Raw genomic sequence first — 23266 nt, 5'->3', positions numbered from 1 at the left:
GATCTGGGATGTGCTGCTGCAATGGTGATGTAAATACAACGAGAGATAAGTGTTTGTAATGTGCTAAATGTATCGATAGTTTCAAGAACACTTCCTGGTTGATATTGCTGATCGTAAGAGATGCTATGATGAATGTTCACAGGAACTCTGGGATGCTTCTTCTCATAGTCTTATCCGACAGTCTCTCATTGTGACTATAAATACCAGCACAGATCATTCTCTTGAATGGAATTAATTGTATATAGGTTCAGTGGTTCAGTGTTATGGCCACATTTATATCCTCATCCTGTACACTTGTGGCTACTTTTCTTATTTCTCTCGGATGATGTTTGGCTTTTTTTTATCACATTATCTACCGTCTCACCCTCATCTAAAAACCAACAATTTGAAGGCTAAGGATCCTTGTCTCTGCGAGAAGCATTGCTCTAAGGCCAAGCCGGAACCCCAACGTCCGACTGCTTAGAAGATTTCAATCTGTCTCACGCAAAGCCTCACCATTGATTCTCTTCCTCCCTACATGCTTCCTTCTTTCTCTCCCGGTAACAAGTGCTTCAAGTTTGCCAAGTTTGATCATTGGATTGTTTCCTATAGAAACCATACACGCTGCTTTTAGCTTTTGACTGATAGTGGAATTGAGAAGGTATGACGATGGTGAAAGCTAGCTCATTGTCACTTTCCCCTCATGTAAGCTTCTTTGGAAGACTGCAGTAAGAGGCTGCTTTCCGGCGCTTGGTGGAGAGTTCATCCTCAAATCTTACCTGAGTGTAGAGCCGGGAGCTTCCAAGACATCTCTCTCCTTCTCTATTTAGATTCACACTATTTAATCTGCCCTTTGACTATTAAATAGAGAGATCTATGAGGGGTATCATCGGAGCTTTCAAGGTTCCATAATCCTTTACTCTAATTGTTGCTAGCGGAAGGATATGTCCCAATTTTGGGCTATTATCTCTAGTGATGACCTCTCTTGCATCCCGAGGCTAGTCTGGTGCTGCTGCTGGTGGCTTTAAGTACCTGCTAGCTGTATGCCTTTGGTTCTACTTGACTCGATTAAAATTTTGAGCTAGAAAACTCAACTCATTTAGATTTTTAGTCGAGCTCAAAACGAGATGAGCTTACAAGTAAGTGACTATTTTGACACTCTATATAGGCTAGCAAGTATACCTCTTAAGTTCGAAAGTAATATAATGGATGATGAAATATGAAATATATATATATATATATATGCACACACATATAGTAACGAACATGTATAACATATTCATCATATTAATAACTATAGCTCACACGTATTAATAACATAAAGCATATATGTATCCCACCCCCTACTATTCTAGAGCCACAAAATAATATAATATTATTTGTTCACACATAATCGTTAAGTTATTTAACTCGTGCTCACATAGTCACAAATATATAACATCATATGTCTACACCACCAATGAAGCATAACATCTAGTAAATAAGCATATGCACAAGCATGATGAATATCATAATACCATAAAGTAAACTATCACACAATATGATCATCATGTAGGGGTGAAAATGGGTTGGATTAACTCCGATCCGACCCGACTTGGATCAGATTCGGATAAAAATTTGGATACGGATAGAATTTTTTTTAAAAAATTTGGATACGGATAGAATTTTTAAAAAAATTCGGATACGGATTCGAATATAGGTCGGATATATTTTTCGGATTCGGATACGGATATCGGATATCTATTTACCCACATATTTTTTTTGAATGATTTACAATTTTCGTTTGCTTATTTAAATAGTAAATATTAATATTGTTACTAATAATGTGGTATATATTATTTATAGAGATTAATTTATCTAATTTTACATATTTAACATACCAAAAAATTATTTGTTGTAAAACTCTTAATATTTTTATGTTAATTATATCTAAATAAAATATTATAATTTTTTTAAATTCAATCAATATCCGTTTAGTTAGAATATAGTTTTAAATTTTGCTATCCGTCCAATATCCGTATCTGAATCCATATCTGGGCTAAATATATGGATCCAGATATGGATTGAGCACTATCTGATCCGTATCCGACCCGTCTTCACCCCTATCGGCGCATGCTAGATCGTAGCCTATTATATGAAATGGTCTACAACCTACCAAACAGAAAGAAGTGGGTTAGGCCTCAGTCCTAACTCGAGATGGATTATAGGTAGTAGGCAGGTTCGGCTCAATCCCAACTCGAAAAAGATTACAACGTTCTCGCAATCCACTCGCATACAATGCAAGTTGGGCTAAGCACAACCCACTCCTTTGTCTCCCCATAATTGAAAGAGGAAAGAAAAAAAAGTTGTGAGGTGTCGATTTTAGCGACCACCAGCACTTGCATTGGTTACCCACCAATCGGCTCAGTAACCATACCAACCAGAATAGAAAACGAAACAATAGGGATAAGTTCGTCAATGGGGCGATTAATAAGGATCGAACAACACTCCTCAATGGTTGGTAGCCATAGGAAAATCCGAACTAACCCATTAAGCCATGAGGGCCCAAATGGACGTCACCCACAACTCCTACTTGTAGAGTGGAGTGGGACTGAGAAGGCAACCATTATTGGGAATGATAGAGGCAACTTGAGATACGACGAGAAATCGATGAGGAGTGGCTACATTGCTGTAAACCTAAAAATCTCCAAAGGGGTACCCAAGGCAAGAGGATACTACATAGAAACTCTCCAGACTGAAATAATGTAATCATGCAAATCAGTGAATTTGCTAACAAAACTGAATGCACCCCAAGTAGGTGATGCTAGAAGACAATAAAACTAAAGAAAGGAATAGGCGAAGGGCTCACCGATGGATCGGTAAATGGGGTTGGCTCGCATTTTGGATATTTACAATACTTCCATAAAAAATAAAATCTCGTCCTTAAAATTTGTGAGATTATCCTTTTGGTACAAGATCAATTGACAATCCCTAAGATAAATTTTTTATTAGTTATCATCCCGAGTGAAAGATAAAGCAAGTTGATCAGCATCAATTATTAATAAAAAAAATCTAGATATACAATTACTTATACTTTTATGATCAAATAATATATATACATTGGCTCCTCAAAGATTACTTAATACCCAAATTATATCCAAAATTTGTATTTGGCACACTTATCAATCTAAAGGAGCACTCCAACTTGAGATACCTCAATTCTAATCATTACACAACATGTGCTTTAGTTTATAAGCCAAATTTTGAACTCTATCATCAAAACATTATGCTAAGAAAAAATATCAATTTAGGTTACTATCTCATCCTGGGATAATAAAAAAATCTAAGAATCAAGCTTACTAAGTCAAACTTAGCACAATACTGTGTTGCACTAATCCAATATCTTCCAAATCAACAGTTCTATAGATCATCAAGATGAAAACTGAACGATACATTCCTAGTCTAGTTCAATGTTTCAACAATGTACAAATCTTTGGACTAACTGTTCCTACTTATTTTTGTCTAAGTATCTACTAGTAATAACAAATTATTATTAAAATAATCTTATTAATTTAATCTATCAAACATACTGTCTACTAAACTTCTTATGAAAGATTTATACTACCTATAAAAAAAAGGATGATCTTAATTATATATCATTAGCTTATCGAATTCTATTTTCTTCATACATAATGACTTCCAACTATGAGCATCTATGTTAATTCCGAACTTTTATTTTCCACATGATAATACTCTAGTAAGCTGACTATTCTAAAAACTTAGTAGTCTAATGGTATTAATGCTATATTATGATTTTCATGCCTACTCTTATAAGTCATTAATCATAGTGGAATTATAAAATAACTCTATCACCACTAATAACAAAGAAACTTCACTATCTGTACATCCATAGAACTCATTGATAATTAAATATTTTAAATATAAGATCAAACTTAAATATCATTTCTCATTCACCTCCATTTTTTATTCTAATAGTTACCCAAACTTTGTAATCCTCTCTAGCAAATGTAATAGAATGTTTTTCAAAATTAGTAATTCAAACCATAATAAGTTATCTATCAACTATAAATACTAAATCAAGATAATACTTATCAAGAAATTTTCTTCTTATTGGTTTATCATATATGTAGACATAATAGTGATATGTTAATATTCACTTCAAACACAAATAATAGGCACTATTTAGATAATAATGATATTAAACAACTTTTAATTATTATACAAAGCAATATTAATAAATTAACATATAAAGTCTAATAAATAAGCAACAACCAGTACTAACCCGATAATAGTCCATCAATTTGCTATCTTCTCCATATTATCTCTATGAGTAAACCAAGTATTACTAAACAATCTCCTTCAATGTCTTCATCGTCAATGAAATCGAACCTTAAATATATTCTATTTAGACATCCATCATCACATAACCAAATTTTTTACACAACTAAATTGATGTATACATGTTCACTGTAGAATAGATATTCATATATAGGAAGAGGCATACCTCGAAGTGACCTCCTACCAATCATCATCAATTCACACTAATTTATCTACCTCCAAACCACTCTACATATATTAAAACACACTAATAAGAATCTAACCTTAATTTGTAAACAATGCACCATGAAAAATCAAACAAGTGATAATAGTACTAGCAATCAGTATATCATTTACTTTTTCACTCCTACTAACTCATATGACAAACATATTATTTCCCGCAATTCAATAATTGATGTACTCATTATGTTTCCAATTTATTTAACTAATCCAACTAAGATATTCAAACATGTCACTATATTTGTAAAAATTTTTAGATTTTATATAAATTTTCTCGTACTCACCAAGCACATATATACACAAGTCATAAATTCTGATACTTAAGCAAATAAATTGTTCTAACAGATACATGTAGGAAATAAAATAATTAAACAAAATCTAAAATTGTCTATATGATGTCAATATCCTTGCATCAAATTTCTCTCCTATTTTTTATATATAAAAAATATTAATAAATTCAAAAATACTATTTATAAATATAGGTCTAAACTACTACAATATTAATCAACACTTCAAAAGATATCTTAAAAAGAAATAGCTAATAGTATTTTCTCTAGACATAGCTCCATGAATCTAATTTGCGACATATTTAGATCATCACGAGCAATAGAATATAATGAAGTAGCTCAACAAATTCTATCGATTATCTAATTACCCTTGACAACACATTAATATTAATTATCTTGCTAATCAACTTCAAAATCCATGACCTAATAATGCATCTTTAATCTTGATTATTTTAATTTAGGAATATAAAGCAACCAAACATGCCTTTCCTAAGAACATATAAGGACTCTCCTATTATAAATCAATATCTAATCCCAAAATACACACTTTCATACCTTATATTTAAATATATTAAAATGTACAAAACTCATTAGATTCCTATATACATCTTTTGGAAATACTTAAGTATTCAATATCTCTAAATAGAGTATCCTTTGAGATAGAATTTTGTGATAGATTCTCTAATATTAAAACCTCCAACCGTAAAATACATTATATCTATATAATCTAAACATAATACTCCATACATAATATATAACAATATAAACACCTTTTATGAAAATAACTACAATAAAAACTAATAATATTAGCACACCTGGAGATTTGTAAAAAAAGAAGTAACCCATACTAATTTACAAGTTTAATCGCCCTTCATAAATGAAGAAAAGAAAAGTAATATTTGATACTTATTCAACTTCTACATTCTAGTCAACAGATATACATTTGATTTTCCAATGCTAAGAGTAATATATAAGTTGTCTACATGATTGAATATTTAAGTCTAGATTGTTTACTTAAACCAACAACCAATTTTAGATCTCATTTAATCACTTTATGAATTTCAAAGATAATACCTAGATGTCACTAATGCAAAAGAGGGTAAATTAGCCACATTAAGATTACCATCTTGGGATATCCGTTTAATATCCAAAAACTGCTTAGCAATAGCTGGATGCTAATCATAGTCCACTATATATAGTCTTTGTATTTTTCCACATCTAATTCATATAAATAGTATTTTGGAAGACTTGTCATATTATTTAGTAAAATATGAGCTATGATATTAAGTTGAAATATCTGTCACCAAATACATGTGCCCTACACGTGGACGAAATCCATATGATTCCCATTTTATCTATTAGATGATGTTTTTACATAGTATTCAAGATAAAAACCCAAAAATTTTATAAATAATTTAAGAAAAAATGAGAAACTTAAAATACTACAAGCCGCAACAAGTCCTAAAATATATACTTATATAACCAACCCATAATAATACCCTCATAGAAGCTACAATATATTTAATTTAATTTATATGAATAAGCAAATAATTGAGAGAGAAATAATCCTCATCAGCTCCGCTATAAACTTAAAGTCATCTACAAATTTGAAAATATTCCACCAAAAATGATTAAAATAATACCCAACAAATATGCATATTCACAATCTAGAATTAATGTAATAAAGAATGCAACATAATGTATATATTAAATATGTTTAAAATAATACACTCATAGAATAAGCTTATTATATCAACAATTGTATTAATTACAGAAAGTTGTATACATACATCACCACCTGCTCTCCCATGGATTCAGAGTAATAGAACATCATATGCTTATACATAGCTACCAAGTCATTTAACTCATGTTCACACAAAGCTGCAAGTAAATAATATTATATACTCACACAATGCATCACCCATCAAAGAGGGATAGATGTCTAATAATATAATTGTTTGTCTATTACCTAGTGAACAACTAATCGATTGTCTAATACCATAGAAAATAATCTCAGTCATGGGCTTATATCTCCGTATCCTTTATCGCCACTACTGTGGAACCATCACACACAATATAAATTATAAACTATCGCTCAAGGATATCCACACATACCACCCTACATTATCATGTACTTTTAGAGCTAATAACCTCGACCTTCTAATTATAACTTAAAGACCATCAATTTCTAATCTCCATATTCCACACTGTTCATACTCATTCAAACCGGTAAACACAATGGTTAATAGTCACACGGACCTAATAACCTCAGGCATTAACTGATATAATATTATATATACTAGATATACATTTTCTCTTCTAATCTTGGACTGAGCGAGTAAAAAATCACTATTTAGATAAAACTTAATTAATTGGCAATACATGCAAGTGGTGTAGCATTTAACATGAGCATCATAATTATTATACACAATAGATAAACTCAAGAACTCTATCATAAATGAAGTAATCAAGCATAATTTTGCATTTATGTTGACTAGTAAATAAACATGCATGACATGGATGTCATAAAATGAAAGTCTACTATTATTACCAATATCTATGCTACTCTTAGACTTTGGATGATTTATTTGCCTCAAATTGCTACTCGGTTAGCTAGTTTCTCTTGTCTCTTAAGATTTTACTTGTATAATCATAACTCTACCATGTTATAAAAGTAAATGGAGTATAAATATGAAGAAAGGGGGAAGGGTCAGTTGGTGGGGAAGGAAGAGAAGAAGAAGAAAAAGCAAAAGAAAAAAAAAATACTTTTTAGAAATTGCTTACTCAATCTTCATTTTGAAAGAAAAAAATAGTTAGATATAAACTATGGTAAAAAAGAACCAACATATCAGACGGTGGTAAAATCATATCTATATTTATCTCTTTTTTCTTCGGATAAGTGCATTCACATAAATAAATTGGATATTAGATATATTTATATTTATTTTTTGAATTCTTAAGAACTTGTGATTCTTGCTGAAATATGTAGCACAATTAGTAAATAACTAAATACATATGAAAATTATATTAGGGATTCATTTACCCTTGTTTTAGAGGAAAAATATATTAAGTAATTTGTAGGAACTATTGTACCTTTGTTTTAGAGGAAAGAAAGAGAGCAAAATTAATAGTAAAATAGTCATTTGACGTTTTTTGTTAACACCGTAAAGGGTGAGACTTTTTATAGTTTAGGGAATCAATGTATATAAAAAAAAACGATGAGGAAGCTCACGTGAAAATGAGTAATAATTCAAGAGTCTTTAAGGTATGTTTGTTTAGATGATATAAAGATACGATTCAATTAATCATCTTATGGGGTCACATAAACTCATGCTTGATAAAAAAAAAAAGATAGAATTAGAAATCCATGCCAAATGCCATATCTGCTCCAAAATAGGGAATGTAATATCCTAACTAAGGTATATGATAATATATCCCAATTCTCAAGCAGATGGAGAAGGGTTTTACCGTCTTAATATTATATTGCATTTATATAAGAAATAATAAATTTAGATACATATAACAAATTAACAATCTTAATTACTTAAATTTTATGTTTTTTCTTTTATTTTTTTATTAGGATTTTATATATTATATTTATTTAAAGTATTGTTACAATACCAAAGTTTACATTTTTATTTTTTATTATCAGCATTTTTATATTAACTTTATTCTATTATTTCCATCACTTTTCATTTTAATTCTGACTATTTTGTTTAATGTGATTAATTTTGATAATTAACATAATATAATTTAATGATATAATTTATGTTAAGATAATCATTCTTAGTTTAAAATAGTAATAATATTTTTCAATTTTTATCAAAGATAATAATATAATTTTATTTAGCTATTCAATATATAGCCTTGAATAAACCAAATAATGAACTAAAATTGAAATATGAGATTACTATTCTCTTAGGATAAGCCCCCTCCAATCTTATAATCAAACACACTCTCTTTAATATAATTAAATATATTTTAAGTTATATGGATGTACTAATATTATGTCATAAATTAATACTTAATTTATATTTGTATCCGTATAGCCCTCCAAATATGAATTCAAATATCAAAATAAATAAGTAAATTTTATCCTGTAAAACTCAAATAGAAACTAAATGGAACAAGATTTAATTCTACCCATATTTCACTCACGATGTCTCTAGATCCAATCATAATCCTGTGTGAAATTTGATATATGTACATTAAACTTAATACTAAAATGAACCTATGTCATTGTAGCCCTATGTAAAATTACGATAAGTTCAACATTTTACCCAACCAAAAGTAAACATACCTGTTATTTAAATTAGAGAACACTAAATAATTGAATATTTTATTAGAAAAAAATAAAAATAAATAAAAGTAAAATTTAGAGGAGCTACCGTATTCTTTTTTTGCAACTCTGAGTGCAGGTTGCTATAGAGAATGACAATATTATAACTTATAGATTTTTTTTATATATTCATGATGATATATTTTATTACTAAAATAGATAATCGAATACAAAGTTATGATATTACAAATTTTTTATATATTTTTAGCTATATCTTTCTTGTTTGAGGTTTAATTAAACTTTGATCAAAATTATTACATTTATTTTTCTTTCATCTTAATAACGATATATTATATGTCTAAGATATTATTGATTAGAAACTTATGATCCGCAAAGTGAGTAATTCAATGTCTCAATAAAATATTAAATATTTTGATATTTTTAACAATAATTTCTTTATTATTCGGTGTTTTATGTCTACCTTTATTCCTAGTAAAGCACTAAATTTTTTAATTTTTTTTCAATAAAAATAATAATATGATCAACGTTTTACTTTTGGTTGAGTAAAATACCTAACAATTTAGTGTTTTACTATTGCACCAAATCTTCCTTACTCCTAAACACTTTGCATTGTTTTCATAGTGTCCCTTGTCCTCTTCTCTCCTCTCCTCTCCTCTTCCTTAAAAATTTGTCCATTGCTAGTGGTTTCAACTTTGATTCTTTAGATTATGTAATTTTTGCCAATCACCAACTTCTTCACTTTTATCTTATCAAAGAAAGCACCTCACCTTTTCATACCGCTAAATCGATTGTAATTCTTCAGGTATATTTACAAATACCACCTCCATCTGCTTTATGATAAATATTTGTGTGTGTGTGTGTGTGTGTGGCTAAAATGTTCTTTTTCTCTAGAAAAAGTAAAAATAAAATCCAATGTCTTAATACAAGGCTTCCATCGTAATAAACATATAATAGAGGGTTGCAAATGGAAAAAAAATTCCCAAATTCCCTAATCCACGAATGCTAAATCTTTTTATTAACAGTAAATTTTGGTTAAATTAACGACGGTAACAAGCACATCGCCCCCCCTTTCTCTTTGGTCCGTCTGTGCAAAGCGAGCACCCAGAGGCAGGGGAAAAAAGGAGAGAAAAAGAAAAAGAAAAAGGAAAAAAAACAACCTCCGATCGCCGTTTTCTCTCGGTCTCTCCGGGCGGGCCTTTCGTCGCTCGCTTACCTTCTCCTTTCTTTCGTCACCTTGGTCCTTCTCCAAGAGAAGGGTTGAAGAGGAGGGAAAGGGATGGAATTGGACAACATCGAGTGCATCTCGTCCTCAGATGGGATGGACGACGACGAGGCCGCTTCCCATTTGCCACCCCACCCATTCTTGAAGTCCAATCTTGCCGGAGGTGGCGGCGGGGGAGGCAGCGGAAACGGTGTCAACGGCGGAGGAATCGCCGGGCCGGTGATCCCTCCGGCGACCAGCGTACACGAGCTGCTCGAGTGCCCCGTGTGTACCAATTCCATGTACCCTCCGATCCACCAGGTCGGTCTCTTCCCCCTTTTTTGATTTGCTTCGCTGTTTGGATTGTTGGTGTTCTCGATCTTTTCTTCTTTTTGAAAGCTTTCTTGGGTTCATTGGGTGACTTTGGTTTGTGGGTCTTGCGTTTTGAGGCGAGTGGATTGATCTGTTGATCTAAAGATGTGATCTTGCTGATCTTTTGAAAATATTTGTTGTGGCAATTGGGTTGTTGTGGAGATGCCGATCTTGTTGTTTGTGGTGATCTTGAGGGACTTCTCGATGTCGATGTTACATTGCACATAATGGTGCTATTGGATTAGATTTATTTTTGGAATTCTTTCCAAAATCAAAATTTGGCTCTATTCTTTTTATGGTGTTCTTGTCCTTTTTCAGAAACCTTGGACATATGTATATTTGCTGGTAGGGGAGGAGTTTTGAGTAATAGATTTGGCTGGTTTGGGATGATGGCTAAGCAAAATTTTCAGAGTTTCCAGTTTTAGTGATAATCACGGAGACAAGAATAATTTCATTTATATCTTTTCCCTGCTGTGTGGACATTCTTCAAATTATTTTTGGGATAATTCTATTTAGACGCCCTGAACTATTATTTTTGTTTTTTTGTTCAAAGATCCGTATAGTTACATTTTATTTTTGGTTCAAGGGTTATATCTTGATATTTTTCTCAGTTCAGGAGATATATATATATATAGGTAAAAAAAAAGGTTCAGAGAGTGTGTTGTGATGAACAATAATAGTTCAGGGGTCTAAGTGGCATTCTCCCATTATTTTTTGCCAAGGAATGCATAATTATCTATATCAACTTTTACCTAATCTATAATCTAATGATTGATCTAACATTTAGCATTATTTGAAGTGACACTCTTGTATTCTTACCTATGCCAACTCTAGTTGTGCAGTATGCTGGTGAGAGTTCTGAAGTTCCAAAAGGTCTTAACTTGTTGCAAGTATATTTCAGGACTTTTAGGTTAATTATTTTGGTTAGAGATCATCTTTTGTTGGACAGTTTAAATATGTAGTCGTACTGGTTATTAAAAAGAACTTTTTTTGAGTTCTATGAGAATTTCTCTGTCCATTGTTAATTAAATTAATTAGGGAACGCAATATCAAGATTTTGTTATCTTTGGAATGATCCTCTAAGATATGAAAGTTGTGTTTCTACTATGTAATAATATTCTTCCAACAGTAAATACTATTATCAAGTCTGCATATCGCAGTATAGTTTAAGATGTAAGATAAAACAATGGCATATTTTTGTCTTTTGTCAAAGTGAATTATCAAAAACTGTCTTCTAGGTTGGATTTCATTATGGAGTTGGATTTTGTGAATCCTTTAATATGGAAGGAATCAAATCATATTTTACTAGGTATGACATCAACAACAATAGGTGAGGTTGCTACCTGATATGCGATCCTATTGCATAAGAAAAGTGACTATGTCCTATTGTATGCAGTCAATGGAACACATTTCCCTTTGTGGGTGAAAGCCATAGAGCATACCTTAAAATACTGCTCTCAATCTCTTCACACTCTTGCCATGCACTTATCTCTTTAGTTGTTATATCTTACTCTATATCCGTTGACTACCTTTCCTAATGCACCCATTATTAACGAAAAACCACAATTGCAAACACTCTCATGCACAAATATCACATAAACTGCTAAAAAATGGATCAATTATGTTTCTCCCTTGCCACTGAATCCTTCATCCACTACAAGAAAAATGATAGAAGTCATACACTTGTATGGATATAGCTTAATACTTTTCTATATCAAGCATTCTTTGAAATTTGCTCTTGAACATAAAAATTAAAATAGAATTGATTTTCACTCGTTAGTGTACACGGTTCATATTTATTTTAGTAAACCCAAATGTTCCTTTTTACCAGAGGAAGTAACAAAAGCTCATGCTTTAAGTGTTTTAAAAGGCGCTCATGGCGGTTGCCTTATTGGCCGCCTTGGTGGGGCGGAGCACCGGTTGCCTTGCATAGTGAATATGCGGTGGTGGATAGACTTTGGTGAAATAACTAGTCGGATCATACTAGCGGGTCAAGTAACATGTGGAGGGTTTGAGAACTAAACTATTTAAAATAAAAAAATCCCAATCGACTCTTACCTCTTCCTTCAATTTGAGCTCTACCACCTCCTTCCTCGATGCCTCCTCTCTCGATCAACACCTCTCTTAAGCATTTTGGGTGGCGGCAAGTGGCGGCACAAGGCAACGATGGTGGTTTGCATCGAGCTCATCTCTCTTTCCTACGACGCACCATCCGCATGGACCGCATGCCTTGCCCCATCCCCTTCTTCCCCGCATCCTTCTCTCCTTCTCTCGCTGATCTTGCCGTCGACGAGCTTTTCCCTCTTGCTCTCTCCTATTTTGACGAGCTCTTTGCCTTGCTGTCTTAGTAAAGACGAGCTCGATGATCTATCTCTTTTGCTTTCTCTACTCCCCTCTTTTTCGTTCTTTTTTTTCCTATGTTTCCATTTTTGCCCCTACAATAAATGGATGACATGCTGGCATTTGAGAGGAATACTAAGGGGTAGTGTGGGGATCTTCTATTTTTTTTTTGTTTTTTATGATCTCGATAATTGTTAAAGGAGAAAAAAAAGTTTAGTTATGACTCTAAATTTTTTGCTACTTGTAATCTTGGTGTTAATTTTTTTTTTCTCTTGTGATTTTAGCGTTTTATTGAACACTCGTATCTTTTGTTCCATAGTTTTATTCAAGGTTCCTAGTATCGGGATCGGATCGGTATCGACCATTTAGAAAAACGATACGTATCGGCCGTTCGTATCGGATTAGACTATTTTTTAATTATATAAAATTCTAAATATTATTTAAAAATGCAAAAAAATTTAGAAAAATGACAAAAAAAAGAAAATAAAAATTACTCACATATGAAGTCTAAAAACTTAAAAAATGTATTAATTTACTCAAAATTTAAAACATTGATAAATACTGAGCTGATTCTCGTAAATTTTTATAGTCTTCATCATCATAATCACCATAAGTTTATAAATATTGATGTCTGGGACCTGATGCTTCAAAAAGTGATTCCATCATATTAGTTATATTATATGGATTTTGTTGTGTGACTTACGTCTGAGGAGGATAATAGCTAGCATTTGGATCTTGTGCCTGAGAATACTGAGGATAATAACTAGCATATGGATCTTGTGATGGCTCCAAACAATAAATACTCGATGTACCATAATCATAGGAAGCAACATTCTCATGACGACGTTGCTGATATGTATATACATCCTCAATTTTTCTGTCTGCAATCCTTATGCCTCCTTGACTTTTCTCAACAAATGTAGATGGAACGATCTCACCACCATATGTATCATCAAGACTATGACTAGTACTAGTAGGTATACTATCTCTCACTGCTGAACGACTCGTACCATCCTCTGCCCTCGTCGTTCTCTCCTAATATCTTATCTAACTATGAGTTATCTCTATCATCTAATAAACTGTCTTCTATTTCTCTGATCTATGGAGTCAAGGGGTCTTTTTCATTAAAAACATGATTTAAATCTATCAGTTGTTCATTTTTCGCCTTTCTTTTTAAATTTCTCTCCTTCAATCTCATATTATAATGACAAAAAACTAACTTCTCCAATCTTTTCATTGTCAATCAGTTACGTGTTTTTGTGTGGATTAAGGAGAAAGTAGTCCAATTTCTTTCACATTGTGATGTAGACACAATTTGACTTAAAATCTTCTTTGCTATTGACGTCAAATTTGGTGCCTTCTCCTATCCATAGATAGACCACCATTTAGCTAGAGTGTTATGAGATATAGTTGCAGTAACTTTAGTAGTACTGAATTGCCCAGCTCTCAATCTATATCTCTTAATCTGAAATTATAAATATATTATTAGCTTAATGCATACTGATTATATTGAAAGTTAAAACTTGAAACAAATAATAATAAAATTATTTAATTGAATCATAACTCACTTCTTTATTGCAAAAAATTTGTTTATGAATATCGGGCTCAAGCTTGCTGATTACCTTTCTACTCCCCAACAAGATTTCACTATCATTATTGACATTTTTAGAGAATGAAAATCTTGGATTAAGAAAATACCATGTAGAAATTTAAAATTTGCAAGTATTCAAATTTTTAAATATTCATAAATAAAAGTAAATTAGTAAATTAGTAAATTAAAACTTAAAACTTAAAACTTAAAAGCATGCTTACCAGCAGCGTGTATATCTCTATGTAGTTGTTTGCTTCATCTAGAATCAATCATCTTCCACCACTTCCTATAACTTTTGTCTATATTTTTTTATTGATTCTTTGCTAAGTCCATTGTCTCATATAAGAAACTCATCTCAGACTTGTCATCACTGTCTATAAGTCTTAATACTTTTACAAGAGGCTCAAATACTGTGGTGGCTCAAATACTGCGGTGGCAATTGTAATATTATCCCAAAATGCATTTCCAAGAGCCATATTTTTCAAAGTTTTACCTAAAGATTTATCTTTAGGTTTCATATTCTTAGTTTTTATAGACCACTCTTGTGATGTAAAGATCCATATAATATCATCCTTGTAGCATATGATGCTCTCCAAGGCTAAAAAGTGAGTGACAAATCTAGTGATGCTGGGTCTAATGATCTCCCTACCATCAGTCATCTGCCTGAGTAAATTAAGAACCCAACCATGGTTATATATAAAATTTGTTAACCTTTGACCTTCACGTCTGACCATGTTAATTTTAGCCTCTTTTGCAATATCCTCTAATATTAGATCAATACAATGTGCAGCATATGGCGTCTAATATAAATGAGATCTTTTTATCATCAGTAAATTTTCAGCAGCTTTATAATTTGCCCCATTATCAGTAACCACTTGGATTATTATTTTTTCATCGATTTCTTGTACCATCTTATCCATCAACTGACAAATATAATCTGTATCTTTGAAATGAGCAGTAGCATCCACAGACTTCAAAAATACTGTTCCCATGCTAGAGTACACTAAGAAATTAATTATATTTCTTCTGTTTTGTGTACTCCACTCATCACACATCAGTGTACAACCAAATTCATCCCAATACTATTTAAATGTCTCAATGTAAATATAAAGTTTATCTACCTCTGAGTCAAGATATTTAGTAGCAATATCATTTGAACTAGGAGATGGAACACTATACCCTACTCATTGTATAGCATCCACCATAGTGTGATAGTAAGGACTATCAGCTACATTAAAAGGAATATGGTTGTAGAAGAAAATTTTAGAGATAGCCCTACCAATGTGTTTCTTTGTATTTTTAATTCTTTTGAGAGCTGTCTTGATGGAAGTCTGTGTACGACCTTTTTTTTTTTTGAAGATATGTATCCATTGGTCCAATATTTCTTGTAACACTAGGAGTCCTATAGGTAGAATTGCTGCCCCTATATTCTCTCTCGTATATTAACTGATCTAGATCTTTGAAAGTTACACCAGTGTTTCTTCTTATCTCTTCCTCTTCTCTATGCATATTTTTGCTCTCTTTTATTGCCTTCCTTATCTGTCTTTCCTCCTCATCCTCCTTGCTTTGCTCACTGCTATCATCATCAGTGTGTACAGAATTATGCATCAATTCTTTACGAACCATTGGCTCTCTTTGTTGTGCAGATTGTTTATCCTTTTTTTTGCCAATTAAATAAGCCAAAATATGCTTTCTAACTTCCAAGGACACTTAAGTGCAAACTGCTACATTTTCTTGTCTTCCAACTAAATGTTCTTTCAAATGGCTGACACCATCGTTCATTTCCTTGTCACACTAGTTGCATTTAACATGTCTTTTATCTTGCCCAATAATGCTGCAATGTTGCTACTCAATGTTGGTATCATATGACTTCTCTTTTGGAGCCATTGATATTTTAACTCTGCAACTAAAAAGCATAAATAAAAATCAAAATAAAATATAAAATAATTTAAAATTTATGAGGCATAACTGCATAAGCAGCATCAGCTGCAGGTGGGTAGCAGCTGCTGCACAATAAAAAAAAATTTAAAAATTGAAAAAAAACTTACCAAAGATCGCTGGAAATCGAGGTCGTCAAATCTTCGTCGGAGAACGTCGCCGAAGGTCGAGATCACCGGAGATCTACTCAGTCGCCGGTGAAAAAGAGACTCGTGAGAAAGAGAGAAAGAAAGAAAAGAGAGAGAAAAGGGAGAGAGGGGCAGGTGGGGGGGTGGGGACATCAATAATTGATGTCCCCACGGGTCGGATTCGGGTCGGATCCAACCCGTTCCCACCCGTTTCGGCCCAACGGCCGAAACCCCAGCCGAAACCAGCAAACTGATTGGTTTTCATTTTGGCTGATCCCACTCGGGATCGGCCGAAACTGGAAACTATGGTTTTATTTCAGATTTTGTAGTTATTGAATACTTGCATTTCTTAATTTGTAGTCTTTTTATGTAATTCTTAGTTATTGAATACTTGCATTTTTTATTTCGCAGTTTTTTACGTAATTCACAGTTATTAAACATTTGTAGTTTTGTGAATTTCACAGTTTTATTACATAATTTATAGCTATTGAACATTTGTATTTTTTGTTTCACAGTTTTGTTATGAAATTCACAATTATTGTATACTTGTAATTTTGCAAGTTTCACAATTTTATTACATAATTTGTCGTTATTGAACTTTACAAATTTTCTATTTCACAGTTGTATTTCGAAACTCACAGTTTTGTATTTATTGTTTGAGTCTTCCCAAGGCAAAAGTGATAGCATAATACAAAATACTCAGATTGCACTCAATGAGTGCAAAGTTGGAAGAAAAATATTCTGACATGCAAGAAAAAAATCAAAACGAGTCTGGCCTATAAAACAAATTGCACTGTGTTTTTTATGCAAATCATCGTAAATTTATTCACTTGGATAATATTAAAAGAATTAATGCGCCAAATTCATGGTATTAAAATTCTAGTTGATTGATATATAACTTCTGAAACATATGCAAACTCAATTTTAGTGATTTCCCCATGTACTTGACTTTATGTCTGAGAAATTTATTTAATCATTATATTGATAACTCTATTTTAAAAGAATTAATGTGCCAAATTCATGGTAATAAACTTCTAGTTGATTAATACATAACTCTTGAAACATGTACAAACCCAATTTTAGTTATTTCTCCATATACTTGGCCTTAAATCTGAGAAATTTATTTTATCATCATATTGCCGACTCTATTAACGATATCGTGTTGCATATAAATGGGTTATGAAACTTTATCATTTATATGATTTATTCAATTGTGTAGTTCTTTTGGAATATTCTAACTGTTTCCAAACTACAAATGTTCTCAATTTGACTTGATTCTATTTTATTTCTAAATACCACAGCTTAACAATTCATATACGTAATAAGCAAACAAGCACCATGTGATGTTTTGATAGATAAAATTTAGAATAGTAATATATACGAACAGTATGTGTAGCAATCATGAACTGTTACCATGCTCTCTTGATTTGCCTCTCTTTAAGAATTTGTCTTGATTTGATTCCATTAGATATTTAGAATCCTACATACCATGACCTTTCTATCCATATATGCTGCCATAAGAAAAGTAAGAACGAGTACTAACAACCCACATAATGCAGTGCATATGGTTAAATCCGTAATTAGTATTCTATAAGGACATTATATGTAGCAAAAAATGATTTGTTACCGTGATCTCTTCATTTGTTTTTCTTGAAGGAATTTTCTTCTTGGCCTTATGGAAATACACAACATAATATTCAGTGATAGTAAAGAGGGGCTTGGATGTGTGTTGTCTCTCTATAAAAAAGACAACCAACTCTGTAAAAAAGGTGCAATTAATACAAAAACTCATATAAATCTCAAAAAGGTATTTAAAATCCAGAACATGTATTTAAATCATAGATCCCAAAATTGGCGATCCTGATCTGGACCCGAAACCTGGACCCGAAACCTGTATGGTGACTGGTTTTTGCCCAGGATTGGTCGGTTTCAGCCGGATCAGCCATATCAGTCAAAATAAGCAGTATCGGTTGAAATAAATTTTTTGTAAGATTCAGCCGGATCAGCCATATCAGTCAAAATAAGCAGTATCGGTTGAAATAAATTTTTTGTAAGATTCAGGTCGAATTTAAATTGTATCTAACATAGGAGATATTAGTAATTGATGTTCTCAATGTTTTCTTTTCAAATTTTTAGTTTTTATTCTTTATCTCTCACACACATTCTCCTCCCACTCTCACACTTTTCGGCGATCAATCTGGTGAATCTCTTTGGCTACTCCACATTTTAGTGAACTCAGATGAGTTTTTTTTCTTCTCATTTTCTCTTTCTCCTTTCTCATCCATTTTTTAACTCCTATTTTTTTTACTGTTATAGAACAACAATAAAGAGAGATCATTTATTTTATTGTTGTTTAGCGGTATTAATTTACGAATCAAATTCAAATTGAAATTCATGATAGTTTTGAGTTTTTTTTAAATTTTTAAATTTTTATTTTTAGGTTTCATATGTGATTAATTTTTATTTTTCTGTTATTTTTTTAAATTTATAAGTTTTTAGAAATTTTCTTACAGTTTAAATAATACTTAGAATTTTGTGTAATTAAAAGTAGTCCAAAGTCGATAACTATTATTTTTTCTAATGGCCGTTCTCGATCTCAATACCAAGTTTTGGAATTGTGATTTAAATGTCTTGAATTGTTGCAAGATCCTCTTACTGTATAGAATATCTTATAAGAAATAGTGTTACATCTTACGAATAGGGTATATAGTGTCTAGGCAAAATGTTGGAAATTGATACTTTTATTCTCCTATCTTCCACCTACTTTGGCACCTATTTTGGTTTCACGTTTCTGTACAATACATAAACAAATCATTTTTGGTTTCTGGATTATAACTGCACCATTCCTTTTGATGAACCCATCTTGTGTAGATTAAAGTTTAGAACATTATTTTGAGCTTATATTGATTGCTAAAAGGTCATCAATTAATACATATACATAGCAGTAGGGCTGTCAAAAAAGCTCGCCGGCTCGCGAGGCTCATTTACTCGGCTCGTTAAGAGCTCGACTCGAGCTCAGCTCAAGCTCTAAATGAGCCGAGCCGAGCTGGATTTTTCAGCTCAAAAGGTTAATCGAGCCGAGTCAAGCTTGAGTCAGCTCGTTCGATCTCGGCTCGAATAGGCTCGATATATAACATGTGAAATGATAATATATATCTATATATACTAAAATAAAATTATAAATGGTAGTAGCACAACTGGTTAACACAACTCTTATCAACCCAGCCGATCTCTCCTATACCATTTATTTTCTATTTTTTTTCATAGAGACTCTTAGATGTTTGGTCCCATATCGGAAATTGAGTGATATAGATATGCCTTTATAACTGCCATTTCCTCTAAAGCAATGAAATCAGCTGGTGTATTAGCCTAATATAACAATTAGATTTTGGAAGCCTACGCAGACCCATTAAGCCCACGAGCCGTCGAGTCGAGCTCGAGCCTCATCGAGCTGGAGTCGAGCTGAGCTGAATTTTTCTAGCTCGAGCTTAAGCTCGAGCCGAGCTAGGTTTTTCCACCTGTCGAGCCGAGCCAAGCCGGGCCCAGCTTGCTCAAGCTCGGCTCGTTTACACCCCCTACATAGCAGCCACAACAGCATCATACCTTGTTTTATCCTAAACTCCAATTTGTATATAAGGAGCAGTATCACCTGTCTGGAACAGCCAAATTCATTTAATCTGAACAGTTTTTCTATTCTATATGCTGAAATTATCTGCTTCAAACAGTAGTATATACAATATAGTTATTTGTTTTGGGATCCTGATATTTAGAAGTATGTTTCTTGTAGGTTCCAACAAGAGGTCATGTCTTTGCAACAATTCTCCTAGTTAGATAATTAAATCTTCCTTTAAGACTATACTGCAACATCTTTAGGTGGTTCTCATTCTCCACCTGAATAGAAGAGCCCCTGAGGCCCTGAAGTGTAGACTGATCAAGGAGTGGTTCTTGTGCAGCCTTTCTAATTCTAAGTTGCTGAAGCAAATATTCTTCAACAAAATCTTTCAGAAGATCTAGGTTCTTGACATGTCAAGTCCATACACTATAATTTTCTCACGTATTACAAGATGTACACAATTTTATTCCTTCTACATTTAGCTACGTTTCCAGGATTATATTAGTGATGTTTCTCTGGTATATTTCCAGAATTACATTTACCTATGTTTCGAGAATTGTTACTTCTATTTTATAATGCATTACAGAAATGCAGCAATGGTCTTACATGAGGCACACCAGATTATGCTGCATATCATGTGTTGGACAATACTGTGTGATTTTTATGTAATCTCGTTGCTGTATACAAACCACAGAAGCCCAAATCCTTCTCTAGTATCTTGGCAGTGCACATATGAAAAGTTAATTAATGTAGAATAGAGCATAGTTTTATATGTCAGCCCATCTGGGGAAGCTTTCTCAGACTGCAGTTGTTATCTTGGATACACACTACTTTGAATTTTGGTTTTGATTGTCCATCATCTATGATGCATTTTGAATAGCATGTAGATTGAAGACATGTCAATTCAGGTGTTGTACTTTTGCCAATGAGTTTGTATTTCTGTTATTCACTTTTGTTGTCCTGCTTTACGATGCTAAAAAGGAATCTGAACTGATGGAGTAAATTCATAATGTCTCATTTGAATGTTTCTATCGATTCATTACCAAAGTCATCTTAATTGTCTTACTGCCTCTTGAATGTTGTTGTTTCATTTCGAGTAACTTCTGAGCAATGGGCAGTCGTTCACATGTGGTAAATTCCTTGTGAATTGATGAGATTCTCTAATAGGTTAACTTATGCCAGCTATAAGGTGTTGTACTGCCTTTGTATTTGGTAGTTGTTTTGCTTTGATTGTGAAATTTGGTGGATCACTACTGAATGATCTTCTGCATGAAGCGTCATTGGAACTGATTTTCATTGTCTGAATGGTTCTTTAGTAGTAGTGGGAAGTGTCAAAACAAGTCAAGTCCATTTGTAACACCTGAAATTACTGGTACTTACTACAAGAAGGGACATTGTCATATACTACAGATACTAAGATTGCTTTTGGATATATATAGCAGCATTGCAACTCTAATATACAAGTATGCATCATATTTTACAGTGCCAAAATGGGCATACTCTGTGTTCCACCTGCAAATCCAGGGTGCACAACAGGTGCCCTACATGTAGACAAGAGCTGGGGGACATTAGATGTTTGGCATTGGAAAAGGTGGCTGAATCACTTGAGCTCCCCTGCAAGTACTACACATTGGGTTGCCCAGAGATCTTCCCATACTACAGTAAACTCAAGCATGAAACACAGTGCAATTTCAGGCCATATAACTGCCCTTATGCTGGCTCGGAATGTTCCGTTGTTGGAGATATTCCTTTCCTTGTTGCTCATTTAAGGGATGACCACAAAGTTGACATGCATACAGGATGTACATTCAATCATCGATATGTGAAGTCCAACCCTCGAGAGGTTGAGAATGCGACGTGGATGCTAACTGTAAGTGTTTGCTTTTAGATCAGCTTTGTTTGCATATGGATGTAACCATCGATAGAGAACTAAATACTAATTACTTTTGTTCCTCTAGTGCCTCATATCCACTTCTTTTTGTGATCTGTACAAATAAAATGCTATTGAAGAGAAGTCTAAGTCGAAGTACTCTATTTTGGTCTCATATTCCACATTCCTAATGAGTGACTTTGATCTTTTTCTTCATATAATTTTCAGGTTTTTCACTGTTTTGGGCAGTACTTCTGCCTACACTTTGAGGCCTTTCAGCTTGGGATGGCGCCTGTTTACATGGCTTTTCTCCGTTTCATGGGTGATGAGAATGAGGCCAGGAACTACAGCTACAGCCTTGAGGTTGGTGCCAATGGCAGGAAGATGATATGGGAAGGCACGCCTCGGAGCATCCGCGACAGCCACCGGAAAGTTCGCGATAGTCATGATGGCCTCATAATCCAGAGGAACATGGCTCTTTTCTTCTCAGGAGGCGACAGGAAGGAGCTGAAGTTGCGGGTTACAGGCCGAATCTGGAAGGAGCAACAGAACCCTGATGCTGGAGCCTGCATACCCAATCTTTGTAGCTGAAGTAACGAAGTCTGGAGTGTGAAACTTAGGTGGTGTTTGAGTTTGCATCTTTTCCCAGTCTGTTGTTTTGCCTCCCCCATGTACCACTTTGTTGTTGTAACTGTTTTTAAGTTATTCGAGGGTGCGATGTTATGAAGGTAAATAGTGCATATGAATCCGTGTTTCAATCTGATACGAACTGGCTAATGAAAACATTTCCTCTCTAAAGTTGATTTTTGTCTGTAAAGTTTGTTTCAATGCGCTGTAAAGCATTTCAACAAATCATGCAACTATCTTATAGCTTCCAAGTTTCAAATTGTATACATCTTACCGTGTGAGCAAACTCTCAAATAGCAAGGAATGGACTTCATGCTCGAGATTTTTTTTGATGGTTGTTAAAACTAAATGAGGAGGAATAATAAAAAATCTAAGGCAACTCTAGATTTTGGATCTCCTTCCATATCTGGCATACATAACTACGACTTCGATAAATTTTTTTTTTATTTTTATTTTTGTTCTG

General features: G+C 33.0%; 1 protein-coding gene across 1 annotated transcript; it reads left to right on the top strand.

Moving 5' to 3' along the window:
* The first annotated feature begins 10165 nt into the window (after positions 1 to 10165).
* Positions 10166 to 22974, top strand: LOC140782027 (E3 ubiquitin-protein ligase SINAT5-like). The gene is made up of 3 exons (XM_073128360.1): positions 10166 to 10645; positions 21790 to 22176; positions 22405 to 22974. The coding sequence occupies exons 1-3, from the start codon at positions 10400 to 10402 to the stop codon at positions 22765 to 22767; spliced, it is 996 nt and encodes a 331-aa protein (XP_072984461.1). The 5' UTR covers positions 10166 to 10399; the 3' UTR covers positions 22768 to 22974.
* Positions 22975 to 23266: the final 292 nt, after the last annotated feature.

Source organism: Typha latifolia, chromosome 2 (genome assembly GCF_019914945.1).
Source record: "Typha latifolia isolate L0001 chromosome 2, TyphaL0001v2, whole genome shotgun sequence".
In the NCBI taxonomy this organism is placed as follows: Eukaryota; Viridiplantae; Streptophyta; class Magnoliopsida; order Poales; family Typhaceae; genus Typha; species Typha latifolia.
Note: the sequence above shows the minus strand (reverse complement) of the source record. Positions and strands in the feature narration are given on the sequence as shown.